This window comes from Protobothrops mucrosquamatus, unplaced genomic scaffold (genome assembly GCF_001527695.2).
Source record: "Protobothrops mucrosquamatus isolate PMUCROS unplaced genomic scaffold, P.Mucros_1.0 scaffold8, whole genome shotgun sequence".
NCBI lineage: Eukaryota > Metazoa > Chordata > Lepidosauria > Squamata > Viperidae > Protobothrops > Protobothrops mucrosquamatus.
Genome location: NW_015386395.1, coordinates 600,839 through 618,677, shown reverse-complemented (window position 1 = coordinate 618,677; position 17,839 = coordinate 600,839). Strand labels below are relative to the sequence as shown.

General features: G+C 42.8%; 1 protein-coding gene across 1 annotated transcript in view; it reads left to right on the top strand.

Annotated features, from left to right (window-relative positions):
• Positions 1 to 7,885: 7,885 nt before the first annotated feature.
• LOC107282538 (voltage-dependent calcium channel gamma-7 subunit) overlaps positions 7,886 to 17,839 on the top strand; it is a 32,530-nt gene continuing 22,576 nt past the window's right edge. Inside the window, exons 1-2 of the mRNA XM_015810332.1 lie at positions 7,886 to 8,081; positions 12,420 to 12,524. Of these exons, the coding sequence (XP_015665818.1) occupies positions 7,886 to 8,081; positions 12,420 to 12,524 (301 nt within the window). The remainder of the gene's footprint in view (positions 8,082 to 12,419; positions 12,525 to 17,839) is intronic.

Here is a 17,839-nt window from a genome sequence, read left to right as displayed (position 1 = left end):
CAAATAGGAGGCAGGCTGGCATAGAGCTAATTTTACTACCTTTGTGAATCTGTGTCAGGCACAGCATCATTCCTACAATAATAGTAGTATGCTGTGAGTTGGAGCATCAGGAAGCCAGAGTATCATCTTATGCAGTGAAAGGGATGATGGAGGAAATGTTATTATGCCTCCCTTGGTGCTGAGAGGTTGTGTGGGAGGAGGCAGTAGGGCATAGTGGCTAGACTGCTGGTCATAAACAAAGGAACATCTAATTTACTTTCCTAGCCTTAGCTTCTTGGATAGGCTGAAATAGGTTCTCTGAGAAGGACTGAAATTTGTTTGCGATTTGTTTATTGTAGAATGTTTACAGAGCCGTTCAGCTTAAATATTGCACCTGATTCTGGGTGGCAAGCAGTATATTTAAAAACAATATAAAAAGTCCATATATAGTCTGACACATTTGGAGATGTGAGGTAAGGAAGGTGTGTTCAGGCACAACCCCTAGCTCTCCAACACCCCTAATGCTTATTCGCTATTTGGGGGCCTCTCAGGTCTACCTATCTGACCCCTCCCCTAATGTCAAGGCATAAATAAACAAAGCTGGTGAACAAAGGTGTTCCTTGGGGTGAATGGGCAGATTTAAACCAGTATTTCCCAAACTTGGTGAAATGGGCTTCAACTCCTAGAATTCCCCTGCCAGGATGCTAACTGGAGAATTCTGGGCTTTGAAGTCCAAAATGGCATTTATGCTTCCTTATAAATGGAGCTTACCATTTTGACTTTGGAAACAGATATGTAAAGTGGAAGTTGGATTTTCTATTTCCACTTGCCATTTATTATAGAGAAGTAAAAAAAAAAATACCCTATCCAAAATCCATTAGTCTTCTAAAAAATCATTGGTGTCCCTTAAAATTCCTCCAGATCCAATGTGTTTAGAGTTATATCCCGTCCCCCCCCCCCAAGCTTGGAGGAGAAGATATGGGTTAGGTATAAGTATGTTCCATTTTATTCTAAAAACAGATCTGTGAAATAGCCTTACATTAATTGTACTCTGATTGTATCACACAAACACACCGAGGGGCTCAGCACAGTGTACGGGTCTTCACCTCAACGAGGTTAGGCTGAATTATCCAGTGAGATTTGTGGCTGGCTGCAGATTTGGAACTGTTCCTCGTTTAAAAAAAAAAATCAGATTTCCCAACTTCACAATCTTTATTTATTTTGGAAAACCAGCCCTACCCAACATTGTTTGATGATTGTAGCTCAATGCCTCTGAAAAGCATCACTTGGCTTCAGCTAGATGAATCTATCACACTAACTTTGCTAATAGCTTAGTTTTTCCTTCCATTAAAAAAAAAGGAGGGATTTCACTTGCTATATTTTTGTGGATTCTGCTACTATTGAAGACCCAGTGAGGCTGGCAAAGATGGCTGCCCTCACTAAAGACAAATGGCTTGGTCCACGCCAAGCAGATCACTTGGCCAAGGCTCTAAGATACATTGGCAATTGCCATATTGTCTTCACTGATTGTTAAGAGAGTCTGAAACAAATCCATAACATCTTGATATTTTTCACTCTGGAAAAGTAATAGTCAAAGGCACTAGAGTCTCATGTTCTTTCAAAATATATATACAGAATAACAGAATTGGAAAGAACCTTTTGGTCCAACCCCCTGCTCAGGCAGGAAACCCTATACCATTTCAGACAAATCATTGTCCAATCTCTTCTCAAAAACCTCCTGAGATGGGGCACCCACAACTTCTGAAGGCAAACCGTTCCACTGATTAATTGTTCTCACTGTTAGGAAATTTCTCCTCAGTTCTAGGTCAGGGATGTCAAACTCGCAATGTCATGTGACGTGTCACGACATATCACGACTTTTTCCCCATTGCTGGCAATGGGGTGGGTACGGTTTCAGCGTGACGCATCCGGCCCATAGGCCGGCAGTTTGACACCCCTGTTCTAGGTTGCTTCTCTCCTTGATTAGTTTCCATCCATCGCTTCCTGTCCTGCTTTCAGGTGCTTTGGAAAATAGGTTGACTTTTCTTTGTGGCACCCCTTAGATATGATTCCTTCCCCATTCCTATGTCCTGCGACCCTGCTGTTTGGACCAATGAGAGATGAACAAATCTGGAAATATCCTGTTGGAGAGCTCTAACAAAACTGTGGGCAAATATAATTCTAAAGTGGTTAATTGAACACAGGACCAGAGTTTCTTGCATATGAATACCAGGATTTTGAAAATACGGTATATGGCTTGCCATTCAGAATGTGTATTTAATTGTGCTAACATATCCTGTTAGACCTAGTGTGTGAAAAAAATACATCTGTGTAGGCCAACATTTATAATAGTGATGAATGTCCAATGGAAAGTGGCATAGTTCCCAGCCCATTTCCATGTGCTGGATTTTGTTTTGTTTTTTGCCTTTTGTGTCAACAGATCTTGTGCATATGTTTTGGGGTTTTGCTTAGTCTGCTGGGTGAATTCTGTTAAGTATAGTATGTGATAAATCATGGATAAATAAATCATGGGTAATTAGCTTCATGCACAAACCATGTGCGTGTAATATTTAGACATACTGATATATGGGTGAAAGGCAAGTGCGTTTTTGGACATGTTTTGTGAAATGTTTAATCTATTCTATCTTGGACACAGAGAGTAGTAAACAGCACGCAACAAATTGTAAGAGAAGACAGGTTAACAGGCAGGTAGATAATTATTAAAAATCCTAACAGTAACCCAAAACAATATAGGTAGTCCTCAACTTATGACCACAGTTGAGCCCAAAATTTATGTTGCTAAGTGAGACATTTGTTAAGAGAGTTTTGCCCCATTTTACCACATTTCTGTCATAAATGTGAAAAACGGTCCTAAGTCACTTTTTTCAGTGCTGTTGTAACCTCAGTCACTAAATGAATTGTTGTAAATTGAGGACTGCCTATATGAATAATCCATTGTGTCTCCTGACATTTTCTAAAAGTGTCCAATATTCTCTTAAATATTTACATTTCAGTTTTCCTCTTCAATCATCTAGTTACCCAGGAACCGTAAGCAAGAAATCTAGAACAGGCATCTCTTAAGATTGCTGTCTCTTCTACTTGTAACTTTCTAGCAAAGAAGCTACTTTCCCAAGTGTCATCCATCTCTTTAAACATCCCTCTGCACTGAAGAGAGTGTGTGTGTGTTTAACATATACACATACATATATACAGTATATATACCTGCCTGAACTGGATTGTCTGTTCATCCATACCTTGGTCTCTGGCTATAAACATAAACATCCCTTTTCTCACTAGCTGATGTAATCCCCCTCTTTCTTCACACATATACTGCTCCACACACTCACAGGCAGAGTTATGTGCCTGATTGTGTTATATGCGCGTGTGTGTGTGTGCTGATTTGGAACAGGGTTTGTGTAGGATGGGTAGTGTGTCACCTTCTGTAACCAAAATAAACCCATTGCAGATGGGAGACATGAGATGAAGTTTCTCAGCTAGCAGCTGGGGTGACGCTACATTGCTAGGAATTATCCACAAGGCCTAAGAAAGCAAGAGGTCCACTATTACAGACAGGAACCTATCCCATTCTTGAGTCCCCTAAACAGGGCTGCTATTCAGCTTATGCCTGTATTCTTTGCCATTCTCCCCTGGTCCTCTATCCTCTATCCAGCCCAAATACCACTTTTCTATCTTATGTGCAGATATGATCACAGGTAATTGTATCCTGAGAAGAAGGGGAGTTATGTCAATGGCACAAATGTGGCCAGAGAAAACATAATTAGAAACTCCAGTAGATACGAGTGAATAGTTCTTGAAAATGCATTGCAAGTGGAGAAGATGTTAGACTTTGAAAATGCAAAATGATATCCTGAAGAGAATTATAAGTTTGTGACCGGAAATAAAAGGGCAGGTAATATTTGTGGGTAGCCAACAAGGAGGTACTGAGGAAAATGGGGCAGGGAACCTGAACCCCAGAGGTCCACATCTTTGAAGGAGATTGGTGCAGTCATGCTAGCTGGGGAATTCTGGGAGTTGAAGTCCACCCATCTTCATGTTACCAAGGTTGAGAAATAAGTGGTGCTTACATTTTGGCTGTTTTCATGTGGCACATTGAACCACCAAAATAGCTGGCTAGATCTCAAATTTCCATCTTCTGCAAACCTAGTCCAAAATACCATCCAATCCCAGACAATTGGTCCAATCCAGTAAATCATAATTCAGTTAACCATGCATAAACTTGTTCCGTGACAATAATCCTTCTGTGTCTCACCCTTATACAAAGAGAAGTAAACCAAAAAGATTATATTTCTTAAGGCATTTTTATATAGCTAAAACTATAACATATTCATAAGAAAGTGTAGAAATTCTGGTTTTTGACATTCTTGGTAGGGTGGCATGAGAGGAGGAAGAAGCTTGTTAAAAATGTGTGGATGAAAATCGGGATAGTTGAAGGAAGTCTGGAATCAGTGTTTTATTTCTGGAACACAAGTTGTTCCTGTCAGGTACCAGACGCATATCTCAAGGGAAACTAAGCATGTGTGATGTTCTTCCTCTCTGAGTATGAAGAATTCACCCAAATGCAGAACTTCCAAAGAAGTGCATCTTATGAATAGAAAGGGAAAAAAGGCATTTGCATATAATTTTCAAATTACCAGATAGATCTTTGGCAGAAATTCTGTATCAAACTGTTAACAGGCACTCTTCCCTCATAATTTCAGTGTGTAGAAGAGCAAGCAGAGCTGGGGGGCAGAGCTAAGCACGTCATCAGTTTAGAGTCAATAAGTTGTCACAGATGGTCCAAGTTCAACCCCTTTTGAATTCCGTTGACCCTTATTTGGTGCCAATATAGTATTGAACTTTAGTTGTTGATTAGATTCTTGTGTATAGGCTTGAGCAGTAAACCCTTTTTGAATTGCAACTTAATATATAGTTCTAATCCTTTGTGCTTGACAAGTGTCAGCTGAAAGTTTGGGGAGAGAAAGTTGTGTAAGTTCTCCTTGGTGGTTTCTCCCCACCATTAGAAGGAGATTAAGTGGAAAATGTTCCTCTTATTCACTCTTGTCATGGCTTACATTTCTGGAAAAGGCAAGTGAATGCAATCTGTGAGGTCAAGGAACAAAAGCAGAAGCGTAGTAGAAGGTTGAGCTTGGCAGATGATCCTCTTATTGGACTAAATTTCAGCAGATTGTGCCAAGTTACACCAAACCCTGTTGCTAGTCCTGGTCCACCAACCCTCTGCAAAAATATTTTTATAATAGAGTGTGAAACCTGTCTTCCCACACACTAATCAAATACTGCTTTCAAATTCTGGTCTTTAATGTCCTCATTAAGGGCTGAAAACCTTGATAAAAGCAGAGAGAAAAACTGTACTGTGTCCTCCTCACCCTTATCATCCCTGTTACCATCTGTGTTCTTAGAAAGTTCTTAGGAGGTTTTGTTGTTCAAACTTGTCTAGGAGCTAAACTGCAAGGACAACTGTATAGTAGTTCACAGTTCAAGCTATATAGGATCCTTTCTGCTGTATTGCACACTGTTTGATTCAGGAACATGGTTTATCTTTGGGTTGGTCAATATTATTTATATAGGAATTGATTATTTTATTGGCTGGAACAAGCATGAACTCAAGATGGTCCTGCAGGTCTCATGTTAATAAAGGACTGAAATGATCTATTCTGCACTTGAACATATATTCAGAAAAGCTATAAGAAATCTAGGATCTTCTTCATGTAGATCATTTTACTACTATTTACAATCTTTTGAGAAATGTACATAGAGTCCAAGAATCCTGTGTTTTTAGAGAGGGATTTGTTTTAGAGAGTTGCCTCCGACAAGATGGTGGTATACAAGGTAGGAGATAGATAGATAGATAGATAGATAGATAGATAGATAGATAGATAGATAGATAGATAGATAGATAGATAGATAGATAGATAGATAGATAGATAGATAGATGGAGAGAGAGAGAGAGATGGTAGGTAGGTAGGTAGGTAGGTAGGTAGACAGACAGACAGACAGACAGACAGACAGACAGACAGACAGACAGACAGACAGACAGACAGACATGGATGGATGGATGGATGGATGGATGGATGGATATGGAAAAGTCACATTTTTCAAAGACAGTTCAGCAAAATTATTACCACACTATTGCATATTCAGATAGTTGTTGGGGGACATGTTCTACCATTGGTGAAATGTAATTTTTTTATACATGCAAGAGATATTCCAGTCAACATCCAGCCACTGGATCCAGCAATCATATTTAGCTTTCCCACAATGGCTCTCATCTGAACAACACTTAGAAATGTTTTAAGAAATCAGAAAATGGTGTTCTCAGACTTAGTTGCCTGATGTTATTCAATACAGCAAAGTTGTCAATACTACTGCAACCATCATGATCAGCCAAGGTTGTGAAGGGGCCTCATCCATTAAGCAGTTTTCCAAATTTAGAGCCAGCCATGGGCTAAGTAGCAAAGTTTGGTAGATATCAGATTACTCTTTCAAAAAGAAGAAGAAACCTCGGGTTGGAAAATGACTCCTGTATGACACTTACAAAATGTCAGAAAATTCGTTAGGCTGAATACAAGCAATCATAATTCCCCTGTTAAAATTGTCACTTTAATGTGCAAGAGTAGAAACTAGAATTCCTGGCACATGAGAACAATAAAGAGACCAGAGACAGAAAAACAGGGTTCCTAAGAAACTACAAACTACATGGAGCCATTCTGAGTATCTTCCTGCCAAATGCTGGCATAGGATTTTTGCAACCTGTATTGATAAATACAAGCCCTGGGAGACTAGAAGTTATGGGACTTGTAATCCTGGTTCATCGAGGCTTCCCTTCTTAGGGGAAGCCTGCTCTAGTACACATTACAGGAGGAAACTTCATCCCTGCCCTGGGTTTCATAGTCAAATATTTAACATTTCCAAATCAGAAAAATGCAAAGAGGAGAGACCACCCTTAGGAAATCTTTCAGAACTTATGTACAATATCAGATTCCTTGGGGCCTGGAGAGAGTTTTAATGGATTTGGTGGCCCCGCTTGCTCAAATTATCCAAGACAATGTTGAAGGAAAAGTCTTCATTCTGGTTCATCCAAGCCGGGGATAAATAAACAACATGGCGACTGCTTTAGAAAGAAGGTTGCAGTTTATTGAAGAGCCAGACAGAAAGATGGTTCTGGCAGGAAAGAGGAGAGAAAAAAAGGGCTGAGCACATGTGGGGAGTAGGTTTTTATACCCTCTTTTGTTTGGAATAGTTTCCTGTTCCTGATTTAGGCTTTGTATTTCCTGTGTCACGTATTCTGACCTGAGTCTGGGTGTGCCTTTCTGGTATTTTGATGGTGATGGGTTAGTCCTATTATGTCCCAAAGGTCATATCCTGCTTCCCTGGTGCTGGGCTAATGACTCTTAGAATTTGGGTGGGGTATGCAGATTTTAGGTGTCTTTGTCTTCCTAGCTTCTAGCTCTAACTTTCCTGATGGTTTACATCTGCATTTGTACAGAGCTGGCTTCTGCTTGGGACAGAGAGACTTGGGGGCAGGGTTGGTTTCTGCTTTTAAAATCCTTTTAAGGAAATATATTTTTGTGCCCTTTTAATATTTACTTCTCTGAGGGGGGACTGACTTCCCACAACAATATAAAGATCTCTGGGAATCAACACATTTGATTCAAAAACGGGCAACAAATGTTCCGGTAAAAATCACAAGGGTTTTTGTCTGAATTCGTCTGACATGCTTGAGCGGAAGGTTAGACTAGAAGATCTCCAAGGTCCTTCCAACTCTGTTATTCTGTTGTCAGTTTTGTTTGGTTTTTAGTACTCCCCTGGAGGTTTGGACTGATTGGGGTTTATTTCTCTTCCAGGTCCTTGCGCTGCATTTGGCCAGTCGCTCTCTCTCTCACCTAGGATGAGTAACTGCAGCAGTCGCGCCTTGACCCTGCTGTCTAGTGTTTTTGGAGCGTGCGGGCTGCTCCTGGTGGGCATTGCTGTCAGTACTGACTATTGGCTGTTCATGGAGGAAGGGATTGTATTTCCGCAAAACCAGACCACGGAAATAGTCATGGCACTCCATGCTGGCCTCTGGAGGGTTTGCTTCTTTGCAGGTAAGGGTCTAAGGACTCCCCTCCAATGCTGCCTTCATTTATTAATGGTAGGACCATATTATTAGGATCATAAGATGATTAAAGCCCTGGAGACTAAAAGACATGAAGAACGGTTGCAGGATTTGGGAATGACCAGTCTAGAGAAAAGAAGGACTAGGGGGGACATGATAGCAGTATTCCAGTATTTGAGAGGCTGCCACAAGGAGGAGGGGGTCAGTTTATTTTTCCAAAGCACCAGAAGGCAAGACAAGAAACAATGGATGGAAACTGATCAAAGAGAGAAGCAACCCAGAATTAAGGAGAAACTTCCTAACAGCGAGGACAATTAACCAGTGGAACAGCTTGCCTTCAGGCGTTGTGGGTGCTTCATGACTCAAGGTTTTTAAGAAGAGACTGGACAGCCACTTGTCTGAAATGATAATATAAGGACCCCTGCTTGATCAGGGGGCTGGACTAGAAGACCTCCAAGGTCCCATCCAGCTCTATTCTGATCCTCTGATCTTAGGAGCAACCTTAGTATCTCCATCTTAGGATCTCAGGACTAAACCCAGACTCAACGTTCCTCATTTCCTAAATTCCCGTATATTCTTCAGATCATATCAGATGCAACCAGAACCACTCATGAATAACAAAAATCAATAACTTTATTGTCTACCACCTATGCTACAAGAATCTCACCAGACTGCTTACCTTGGGAACAACCAGATAAGGCTTCATGGATCTTGAGGGAGGTCTAGCTTGTGCTGCTTGCAGCTGCAGAAAGACTCCAAGCTAAGCTTCTTCCAGCCTAGCCCTAGCTGATAATTTTACAACAGAACAACGCTTGATAGCCACAGCAGCAAAATAATGCCTTGGGCAAAATTGATATTTGGTTTATTGTATTTATATCCCGCCCTTCTCCTGGTGGACTCAGGGCGGCTTACAGCCAGTTAAAACAGAACAATTGATACAAATCTACAAAATTTAAAATAAATTAAAAGATATATTTAAATAGGCCTTTTCTTATTTGGGTAAATTCTAGTCAATTTATTTCTGGTTGACTACATGCAATGTTGAAATCACTGGGCAATGTGGGAAACCATGAAATAGATTTCTTCCCAGAAGGTCTGGAGTGGTCTGCAGCTCAGCTCTTGACAAGGTTCTTCAGAGAACTGTCATTTACCTAGATTTGCCTAAAAAGTTGGCTCTGAATTCTGAGCTATGCTAATGAGGCTGGGGAGGCAGGGAAGAGTTGACCTTATGTTATCTCCAAGTAAGGAGAATCCATTAAGGGTCTTGGAATGAGAAGGCCTGCCTGTCTTCTTTTCAATGAATAATGCTAGAAAGATTGCAAATACTGCCTTTACAGATACTGCATTTGTTTAAATTATGCAATTTAACTATCCAGCCAGGCACATTTAGCTATCTTGTCTTTCCTGTGCAACGATATCACCCTTTATTCCTGCCTCTAAGTCAAGGATTGTTACCCGTTTTGTGCCACAGATCCTTTGGACAGTCTGGTGAAAGCTGCAGACCCCTCTCCAAAAAAATGCATTTTAAATTGGTGTCTCTCGATCTCAGCAGCTCTAAGATGTGTGAATTCCCAGAATTCCCCAGCCAACTGGCTAAAGAATTCTGAGAAATGAAGGCCACACCTCTTAACATTGCGGACATTGAGAAACACTGATTTAGATACATCAAATAACATGCATAGATAGAGGTAGTCCTCCATTTACAACCATTTGCTTAGTGACCGTTCATAGTTACAATGGCACTGAAAAAAAAGTGACTTTTGTCCAGTTTTCACAGTTATGACCTTTGCAGCCCATGGTCACATGATCAAAGTTTGGCCGTTTGGCAACTGGCATCTATTTATGACAGTTGCACAGTCCCGTGGTCACGTCATCACCATTTGTAACCTTCCCAACCAGTTTCCAACAAGCAGTCAATGGGGGAAGCCAAATTCACCTAACGCAGGGGTAGGCAACCTTGTGGACTTCAACTCCCAGAATTCCTGAGCCAGCCATGCTGAGGGGAAAGGGAGAGGTTTCCAAGCTGAGCCATGCTGGCTCAGGAATTCTGGGAGTTGAAGTCCACGAGTCATAAAAGAGCCAAGGTTGTCTACCCCTGACCTAACGCCTGCATGATTCTCTTAACAATTGCAGTGATTTGCTTAACAAATATGACAAAAAGTTCATAAAATGGGGCAAAACTCACTTAATGACTGCCTTGCTCAATTTTGGGCTCAATTGTGGTCATAAATCGAGGATTGCCTATACTAGGAACTCTATGACCCATTGGCTCATCCTTTCAGAAATATTTCCTTATCAGATTCTTCAGAGTTTTTAACAGTGACAGAATTTCTAATGTACTGCCTTTATTGGAAATGAATTCAGAGACGTATCTGTCTTGAAAGTAGCCCAGATTGAACTCCATAGCACAATCAAACTGTCAGCCTCCAGCTTGAATATCCAAATAAACTGGACACAAACATCAGCACAGAAAATATTTTGTGACATTTTGTATTACACCATAAACTGTTTTATGATGATTTTTGTGTCATAAAAATGTTTTATAAAATTTGCCAAATTTCATTTGAATGGGAGTCCTGGGTCCCAGGTTTTGGATACATTCTGTAAGTTAGCCCATTTGAAATCTCTCAGTTCAAAAATTGTTGCCCTATGACGCACTGTTTTGCCCAGTTAACCAAGAATGAGAGCTTTAGTAGATCTGTGTTTGTGGATGTGCACATATGCACACACACACAGACCCCAGGAATTTAAAACAATTTGATGGCACATAATCAATCAATCAATCAATCAGTTGTCAAGTAACGACAATACTTATTCCAGTATCTGAGGGGCTCCACAAGACAGAAGGGGTCACGTTATTCACGAAAGCACCAGAGGGAAGGACGAGAAACAATGGTTGGAAACTGATCAAGGAGAGAAGCAACCTGGAATTAAGGAGAAACATCCTGACAGTGAGGACAATCATCCAGTAGAACAGCTTACCCCCAGAAATTGTGGGCGCTCCATCACTGGAGACTTTTAAGAAAAGATTAGACAATCACCTGTCCTAGATGGTGTATGATCTCCTGCTTAAGCAGGTGGCTGGACTAGAAGACCTCCAGGGTCCCTTCCAACTCTATTCTATTCTATTCTATTCTATTCTATTCTATTCTATTCTATTCTATTCCTTTGCTAGATCTAAGGTAGGGTGTGTGGAGTAGTACAATAAAGAGGCGCACATAAGAGACATTTCTTTGTTTGTTTTCTTGCTAGATTGTTATCCTGGAGCTCAAAGTCCTGCGCCCCTTAGTTCCTCCTCTGCTTTTGCTCCACAACAATATTCCTATGAGGTGGTGGGGGAAGAGTGAGTGGCCCAATGTTACCCACTGAACTTCCATGGAAATAGAATTTGAATCTGAGTCTCCAGTGTTGATCTACTAGATCTCATGAACAAACTAGTGCATATGCATACCACATGCTCTTTGGAACGTGGGACTTTGGCTACTTGTTCCTTGACTCAGGGGCCCTTCCTAGTGGCCTTGCCTGTGGCATGCTGGTAGAAGGGGAGGGTTAACCGGCTGAACCAGCTGCCAGGAAGCTGTTGAAGTGATGTAGGAGAAGAAGTGGAGGAGTTAAAGGAGGGATAAGCCTAGAAACCCTACATAGCCATAAGTGAACTAAACCCAACCTCCCTTGAATTCTGCTGATCCCATCTAACCTCAAACAGGTATTAACCCATTAGTTAAGAAGATTCTTGTGCACAGGCATGATTAGCAATAAATCAGTTCAACTGGACCTTCACGTGGGGATCTGTGAGGATCTGATCTTTTGTGGCACTCACTAAAAAGGATCCCTGCTTGTCTCTTCCTGTTCTCCTATCCCTAGAGGTGTACATATTGGGGCCATTGGTTATTTTTTATCCTGAGATGAAAGAATAAAAGAAAAGGGTTGCATCTCTTCCAGGATGGCTCTTGGGGCCTCTGGAACACATCCATGTGATGTTCTGGACAGCAGAACAAAAGCTGACTGCCTTCTTTCTAGTCTAGCTTAGGGCTTTGGAAATGGTCAGAGGCCATTACATAGTAATGGCCTTGCTGATTTGGGACTGTCTTCCACCAAGGTACCATTGCTTCCCTCAAGGCCCTATACCAATGCTTCTGAACCTCAACAACTGTAAGTAATATGGACTTCAATTTCCAGAATTCTCCCGGGAATCCCCAACCCCTGCTGGCTGGGGAATTCTGGGAGTTGAAGTCCACACCTTTTAAACTTGCTGAGGTTCAGAAACACTGTCCAATATGGGCCACATTTGCTATCTGAATTTTTATGCATTGTCTCTTTTTTCTAGGTCAGAAAAAAGGCAGCTGTGTGGCTTCTGAATACTTCCTGGAGCCGAGGCCTGACCCTGATCCTGAAGGGCCCCTTGTTACGGAGAACACGGAAAATATCCTCAGTAAGTAGATAAGACATCCAGACATGATACGATGGCCAGCATTAACAATGGATAAATTAATGTTAGGCGCATATTGGAGGGGTGAGCCAAATAAGCACAGCAGCTAAAGGAAAGAGTTGATGCTCTACATACAGTATGTCCCTCTGCACCCATATACAGCCCCAGCTTCCTAACTTATATCTCAGCCCACCTTTAATTTTTAAAGCCATTCACACAACTGCAAGTCCGTTGTCTGAAAGGTCTTGCACATAAAATACAGGTTCTTTCCATTTAAAGGACAACAATCTCAGCCCGCAATGCATTCCTTGCCATTATTTATTTTATCCACATCAGATGCACATCTCCATCATTTCCAAGATTTTAACAACCACAACCACAAAAGGTATCGCGCTGACCCTTCGCTGCCACATGCTCAGCAAAGTTAAGGTTGCAAGCCTGCCTCTTCCAGCGTTATGGTGATGGCACGTATTTTGAGTTCACTTACAAATGTTTATGAATAGTCAGCCTCAATACAGAGTTGTTAATTTTCACAGATGAGAAAAAGTACTTGCACACTTTGCAGTTGAGGAAAAGGACACTAAATGCACTAACAGAGAAGCACTTGGAGAGGAGAGAGAGAAAGAGACCACCAGTTTTTCTGGCCTGCCTGACTCTTCCCTGTCTGTCCAACAGTAGCAGAAACAGTTCAGGGCAACTGGCAAGTCAGGAGCAACGGACAAAGATTGACGGGAAGGGCATCTCCACCACCCCCAACCCGAAATCTACTGGATTTCCAGACACAGCTTCTGAGTTGAATCCTGGTTTGCCAATGGTTTGCCCATAGCATTTGAGAGAAATCTGCCATGTGCAGAAGGGGCAATGATGGAGGACTTGGGCTCGAAGCCCCCTATGGCTGGGGTTCATGTCAGAGACTACAGCAATTACCTAAGTCTGTTTGTATTGGTGAAGGGGCTGGGCTACAAACCAGCTGAGTTCTAGTCCCCCCCTTAGGAATCAAAGTTGGCTGGGTGACTGGACCAATCACCAGGAGTCTATGCGTTCTAGTCCCACCTTAGGCATGAAAGCCAGTTGGGTGACTTTGGGCCAATCACCAGCAACCTATGCGTTCTAGTCCCACCTTAGGCATGAAAGCCAGCTGGGTGACTTTGGGCCAATCACCAGCAACCTATGCGTTCTAGTCCCACCTTAGGCATGAAAGCCAGTTGGGTGACTTTGGGCCAATCACCAGCAACCTATGCGTTCTAGTCCCACCTTAGGCATGAAAGCCAGTTGGGTGACTTTGGGCCAATCACCAGCAACCTATGCGTTCTAGTCCCACCTTAGGCATGAAAGCCAGTTGGGTGACTTTGGGCCAATCAACAGCAACCTATGCGTTCTAGTCCCACCTTAGGCATGAAAGCCAGTTGGGTGATTTTGGACCAGTCCCCCTTTCTCAGCCCAACTCCCACCCCCCAAAGGAGTGTTATGTATGCCACTGTGAGTTGAATAAGAATAAAGGCAAGATAGAAATCAAACCAATCAGTTCATAAAAAATGGAGCCAGGGTTTGTGTGCTGAGCATCGTGTTGGTAAATAAACCAAACTCTGCCTCTGGTCACCTCTCAGTTGCTGGGCTGGGACATCTACCCAACCCAGATTCAGATGGTGCCTTGATCTGAGCAATGCAGACCACTACTTGGCTGTGATCAAGTATGCCCCATTCCTCTGTCCTAGTGGATCTCTGCTTTCTTGTGGCTCCCCCCACCCTTACTGTGGCTGTCCCAGCCTTCTGGGATGGCTTGAGAGTTGTGGGGCAGTGCAAAGGGTGTGTGTGTGATGTAAATCAGAGCTCGTGTGAGTGATGGTGTGAGCACAGCAAACATTGCAGCATCAGGACGAGGCTAGCTGAGCAGCAGTGAGCCGAACAAGCCCAGTTTGCCATGACGTCACTGTCAAATTTGGATTTCTGCAGGGGAGGGTGACATTCTTCCTCGACACTTCCACTTTTGCCAGCACCCCCTCTGCAAGTGCCCCCCTTTTTGAGTCACCTCTGTTTATAGTATATTTAAAATGCTGGTAGATTACAGAAATGACTTGGAGGGTCAGGCAAAGCTGCAAGTGTCAGGCTCACGTTTTATACTTTGTTAACTACAGCTACAGTCAGGGGCGGTGCGATGGCTCAGCAGCTAAAGACAAGCTGAGCTTGCCAGGGTTCGAGACCCAAGCTCCACACATCGGAGTGAGCTCCCGTTACTTGGCTCAGCTCCTGCCCACCTAGCAGTCTGAAAGCAGGCAAATGGGAGTAGATTAATAGGAACCACTTCGGAGGGAAGACAACAGTGTTCCATGCACCTTTGGCGTGTAACCATGCTGGTCACATGACCACGGAAATTGTCTTCGGAGAACGCCGGCTCCCTCAGCTAAGAAAGAGAGAGTGAGACATGACTGACAGGGAAACCTTTACCTTTACCTTTAAATACAGCTAGTCCTCAATTTACAACCATTACAACAGTACTGAAAAAAGTAACTTACAACCAGTCCTTGTACTTACGCCCATTGCAACATCTCCATGGTCACATGATCAAAATTCAGATGTTTGGCAACCACCAAGTATCTGCCAGGGTTGCGACATCCTGGGGTCATGTGACTGCCATTTGCAGGCTTCCCAGCCGGCTTCCGACAAGCAAAGACAACGAGGGAAGCCACATTTTTTTCATGATTACATGATTCACTTAACAACTGCAGTGATTCGCTTAACAAGCGTGGCAAAATGATCGTAAAATTGGGTGCAACTTACTTACTAACCACCTAGCTTAACAACAAAAATTTTGGTCTCAATTGTCATAAATCAAGGAGTACCTGTATACTTGCAGACCATCAAAAATGACCTGGTTAGGTTGACTGGAAGGATTCCATGGGCCCAAAATCTGAGACATCTGCTTGATGTCACAGCCATGTATAAATGTGTGGAGCATTTCTGCCTAAGGCAGTGGTTCTCAACCTGTGGGTCGGGACCCCATTTGGGGTCGATCGACCATTTCATGGGGGTCGCCAAGCAAGGCTGTCCACCATTTTTTTTGTCCGCCATTTTTTTTGTCCACCATTTTTTCCCCCTTTTCCGGCGGGTGCCTTACCTCCCTTGGGCTGGGCCAGCTGGTGGTCGGCCTGCTCTGTCTCTGCCGCTTGCCAGCTACGCCTCGGCTGGCGCAGGGGGCGGAACCACGCATGCGCGGCGCTCCCGGGCAGGGAAAGTCCTTGTCTTACGACCGGTTGGGCAGTCCTCGACTTACGACCGGTTTAGTCCTCGACTTACGACTGGTTTAGTCCTCGACTTACGACCAGTTTAGTCCTCGACTTACGACCGGTTGGGGTCGCGGCATTAAAAAGGTTGAGAACCACTGGCCTAAGGGCTTGAGGTCTGGCATCTTTAAATCTCATCTCAGCTACCAATGCACTAGGTGACCTTGGTCAAGTCACCAGTTCTCCAATGCAGAAATTGGGGTCTGCACGAAGGCCATAAAAAAACAAGATGGCGGTCATAATCATGTCATCAAAGCACCACCCCTTTTACCTATGTGCAACATAAGTGATTTGGGTTGTTTTTTGCCCCCTAACATTACCAACTGTCAGGAAGACATCCACAAATTTTGGTAGTCATAAGGAGATGGAGAAGGTCTAAAAAATTGTGCCTCCTCTTATTGCTGACCCCTGCTTAGTCTAGGAACAAAACCATCAATGGTTGTGATCCGTAGGGATTTAATGGGGGGGGCAAGTTAAAGAAAGCAATTAGTGGATGCCTCCAAGTTGTATGCCACTCAAAGGTTCTTTGAGAAGGGAATATTGTAAAGTAAATAAAAATAAAGTTTATTTCTCCTCCCACCAAAAGTAAACTGCTGGCAGGAAAACAATAATCACGCTCCCTGACAAGGGCCAAGCTTGAGCACATAAGAATGTGCTTGAAATGACATATTTGGCACAGTGGCAGAGGTGCCCAGGCATATGACGTGTCCCTCAGCCTATTTCTGAACATGGGTCTACCACTTTTCTGAAAGGGTGCTAAACCCCTGTCTGAAAATAGTCTGAATGAAAGAGAAAAGGCCTGGATATGAAATTGGGATTGGGGGGGGGGGGAAAGGAGTGATGAAATGGAAGGAAGTGATTGATAAATCAACTCTATTTTTTTGCTAGGGCTATAAGGGAGTAACTAATTGATTAAGAATGATAAATGATTAATAGATCCAGTTCTGACTTTGTGGCTGATGGTAGCCAGGCCCGGCTACTGCAGTTATGGGCTCAGGAATTCTGGGAGTTGAAGTTTGCAGGGCATAAAGGGGGCCATAGTTGCCCATCCCTGGGTTAGTGGATGACGATGGAGAACGTGCAAATATGATTGCCCTGTGCATAATAACAGCAGTCACCACCATTGAAGTCAGAATACAGCAAAATGGAGGCACCCTCCTCATCAACCAAAGTAAAAATAAAGTAAAATAAAATAAAATGAAAAGTATAACCATGCAAAACCAAGCCAAAGTTATGCAAAATCTGTCATGTACCTAACGAGGACAGAACCACAAAAACACAACTGGGAGGAGCCAGTTTTCCTGGTTTAAACCAATCTTTTATGCATAACAGAACTATCTCTCTCAAAAAAGGGGGCTAAACCTGTTTTCAAACAAAGGTCTAGTCCTTTTTCAAAAGAGCACTAAATCGCCCTTTATAAGGAGCCAGCATAACATCTGACAATGTTTTGGAAAAGTATCTCTGCGGAAGCCAGGTTTCTAGGTTTTCTGGCAGTTCAAGTACTGCCTATGAAGGGCAGGTTCTCACAATCAACAAGACCCTCATTAGCCTAAAATGGCCCATAGCTGAGCAAGTCTCATCCCCTCACTGAGTTAGCAACCATCGTCTCAATGAAGCATTCCAGATTATCCCCATGGCAAAAATTATGTTGGAAGAAAAGGGAAAACTCCACGTGGAACATCTGAGGATAACTTGAAACTGGCTCAGTTTCTGATTGGGATTGAGATATAGACAATGTCATTTATTTATTTATTTATTTATTTAATTTAATTTATATGCCGCCCTTCTCCCGGCAGGGACTCAGGGCGGCGCACAACATATTTAAAAACCAGAACATGTATACAATCCCCCCCTTAAAACCGAATTAAACCGAATTTTAATGTTGCGTCTTCCGAATATTTAAAACCCAATATAAAATCCACCCTAGGTCAGGTCCGCTTGCTGAAAGAGCCATGTCTTGAGGGCGCGACGGAAGGTAAGGAGATCCGGAATTATCCGGATCTCGGGGGGTAGTTCATTCCAGAGGGTAGGGGCACC